Source organism: Oryza glaberrima, chromosome 3 (assembly GCF_000147395.1).
Source record: "Oryza glaberrima chromosome 3, OglaRS2, whole genome shotgun sequence".
NCBI classification, from domain to species: domain Eukaryota; kingdom Viridiplantae; phylum Streptophyta; class Magnoliopsida; order Poales; family Poaceae; genus Oryza; species Oryza glaberrima.
Window position 1 is genome coordinate 2649107 of NC_068328.1, and position 2627 is coordinate 2651733.

At 55.5% G+C, this 2627-nt stretch overlaps 1 protein-coding gene across 1 annotated transcript; it reads right to left on the minus strand.

Moving 5' to 3' along the window:
* Window positions 1–223: 223 nt before the first annotated feature.
* On the minus strand, window positions 224–2046 carry LOC127767826 (RING-H2 finger protein ATL57-like). The gene has a single exon (XM_052293276.1). The coding sequence runs from the start codon at window positions 1870–1872 to the stop codon at window positions 970–972; it is 903 nt and encodes a 300-aa protein (XP_052149236.1). The 5' UTR covers window positions 1873–2046; the 3' UTR covers window positions 224–969.
* Between the last annotated feature and the right edge of the window lie 581 nt (window positions 2047–2627).

The window sequence follows — 2627 nt, forward strand, 5'->3', positions numbered from 1 at the left end:
GAGGCGTGGACATCACCGTTTGCCAGCCCGGCCACCACTATTCACGTATCCATGGTCAACTCTGCAACTTGTCGGCTTCATATATATGTATATATATGAAACAACTAGTATACAGTACTAGTTGTAATCCTTTGGTTAGGCGAATAATTAAGCTATATGGTTTTGTTTGACAAATGCTGCTGGCTGCTGCAGTGGCGTGTAGTCCTGTGCTTTTGTGATGCTGTCTAGCTCGCTGCTGGTACTAATTGCTTACTTTATTTGTGCTAATGAGTTAAGTTGATAATTGATTACTCAAAAAAAGTGGTGATGTGTGGGTGACATGAGACTGAGATTGATAGCTCGCTACCTTGTGATATTGACCTGAAAATTGAACTGGTTGGGGTGAGATTGGTAATATCTTTGCACGGCCCCCTGCTTGATCGATCCTGTCATGGCCACCATCCAGGCTTGTTTTTGAAGCCAAGCAAAAATGTTTGTGTCAAGTACAAACCACGCGAAAACTAGGCAGGATTACGGTTTTGCACGCACAAACCGTATAAACGTACGCTTGAAACAAACATGCTCCACCCTCTATCTCGTCCTCCTTTTTTTTAAAAAAAAAAAAAGAGAGCACTTGCTTGAATTTTTGTAGCAGTTCACAAAAAGCAATGCTGCGATTTCACGCATGGTTAATGCATGGCAATCTTATACAGTTTCATTGACGTCTGATCCGAAAAGAAAAAGGAAAAACTATTCTGATGTACCAACTAATTAATATCGATCGATCACGTACGAAAGATTGACATGTCCGGGCGGGAACACTTGAGATGCAAGGAGCCAAGAAGTAATCAATGGAACGGCAAAATTCCAACCCCAATTCTGCTATCTGCTGTACACATTGCACGCACACAAGTGGCACAAATGGCTAGTAACTCTCAATTAATTAAGCGGTAAGAGCGAGTTAATTAGGTTGCACGAACCCGAGGTGGTTCATGGGTCGAGGTGGATGGGCAACACCGTGCTCCGCGAGCTCCGGCCGAGCCCGAACGACGACAGCAACCGCCGGAACCGGCCGCTGGTCTCGCCGGCGCCGGCGGTGCCGACGATACTGCTGCTGCCGGCCGCGTCGGGGTGGCTCGGCCCGGCCTCCGAGCCTGCGGGATCCTTCAGCGGCGGCGGCGGTGGCTTCCGGCCGAGATCGCCTAGGAAGCAATCCATGGAGAAGGATCGCCGGATCGGCTCCTGCTCGGCGCCGGTCTTGGGGAACCTGCACGAGCTGATCCCGTGGCCCATCCTCGCGGCGGCGTCGATGCGCCTCTCCCCGGCGGCCAGGTCCCGGCTGGACGCGTCATACTGGTCGTCGCGGACGAGGAGGCCGATCGCGCCGCCGGTGACCACCGTGCGGCAGAGCGGGCAGCTGACGTTGTGGTGGAGCCACGTGTCGATGCAGTCGATGTGGAACGCGTGGGAGCAGCTCGGCAGCAGCTTGAGCCGCTCGTCCCGGACGAACTCCGACAGGCACACGGCGCACTCCTGCGGCGACGCCGACTTCCCGGAGGCGACGCGGCGGTACTTGACGACGGGGAGCGCCGCCACGACGTCCGGGTCGAGCCCGCCTCCAACCTCGGCCTCGTAGTCGGTGAAGAACACCGCGGCGACGCGCTCCGCCGCGCTCTCGCGGCGCGAGCGGTGCAGCAGCCCGGCCCCGGCGGCGCCTCCGCCGCCCGTGCCACGGAGCCAGCAGCGGACGACGAGGAAGTAGTAGCTGGCGAGGATGAGCGAGGTGACCATGAACCCGATGGCGATCACGATCGCGATGGGGAACCCAGCCGTCGGGTTGTCGTACGGCGGGGGCGACGCCATGGGCGCACCTGCCATCCCCGCCGCATCCATCGCAACACAATGTTTCCTCGCTGGAGCGAGAGAGAGAAATAGATGGAGGAGACTGCGCGGCTCGCGACTCGCGAGTGATCCAAGGAAGCGAGGTGCGGGTGAAGGCTGTATCGGTGCGCGTCAGCGCGCGTGGCGTGGCGTCGGCTAAATAGAAAAAAAAAAACCGCGCCACGCCAAGTTGCGGAAGGCGAGGATTAGTTGTTTTTTTTTTTTATATATATATATCGGTGGGAGGCGCAGGTCGGGGCGCTATCTGCGAAGGCGACGGCTGAGCTGCGGTGGTGGAGGTGGTGCGCGCGCGCGGGCGGCGCGGCGAGGGCGATGCATCATGCGTGCTTCGGCCTTTGGCTACTACTCATTGGCTTGGTCACCAGGTCAACTCCCGCACGCAAAGCGGCCGATGCGCCTGCTGTGTTGGCGTCCGCGTGACATCGAGGCTTCGCCTTCCTTTCCATCGACGCAAACGAGCCAAACGGATGCTGGAAAAAACATGTCTGTGCGTGCCTGATTGATTTTTAAGTTTTGACAAACTCTGGCACGTACGCTTGTTTGTTTTTCTGGGGGTAAAAACAGCAGGTTCTGATGCAAAATGATAAGTACTACATGTACTGGCAGAAACTATCCGAAGATTCCAAGTTTCTAATGTACGCATGCGTAGTGGTCTAATATGGTTCGTCAGATGACTGTGGGCTGCTAAGTACGCTTGACTTTTGGAGCGTGGTGATCTGATTAAGAACTAATTCCAAAATGACTGA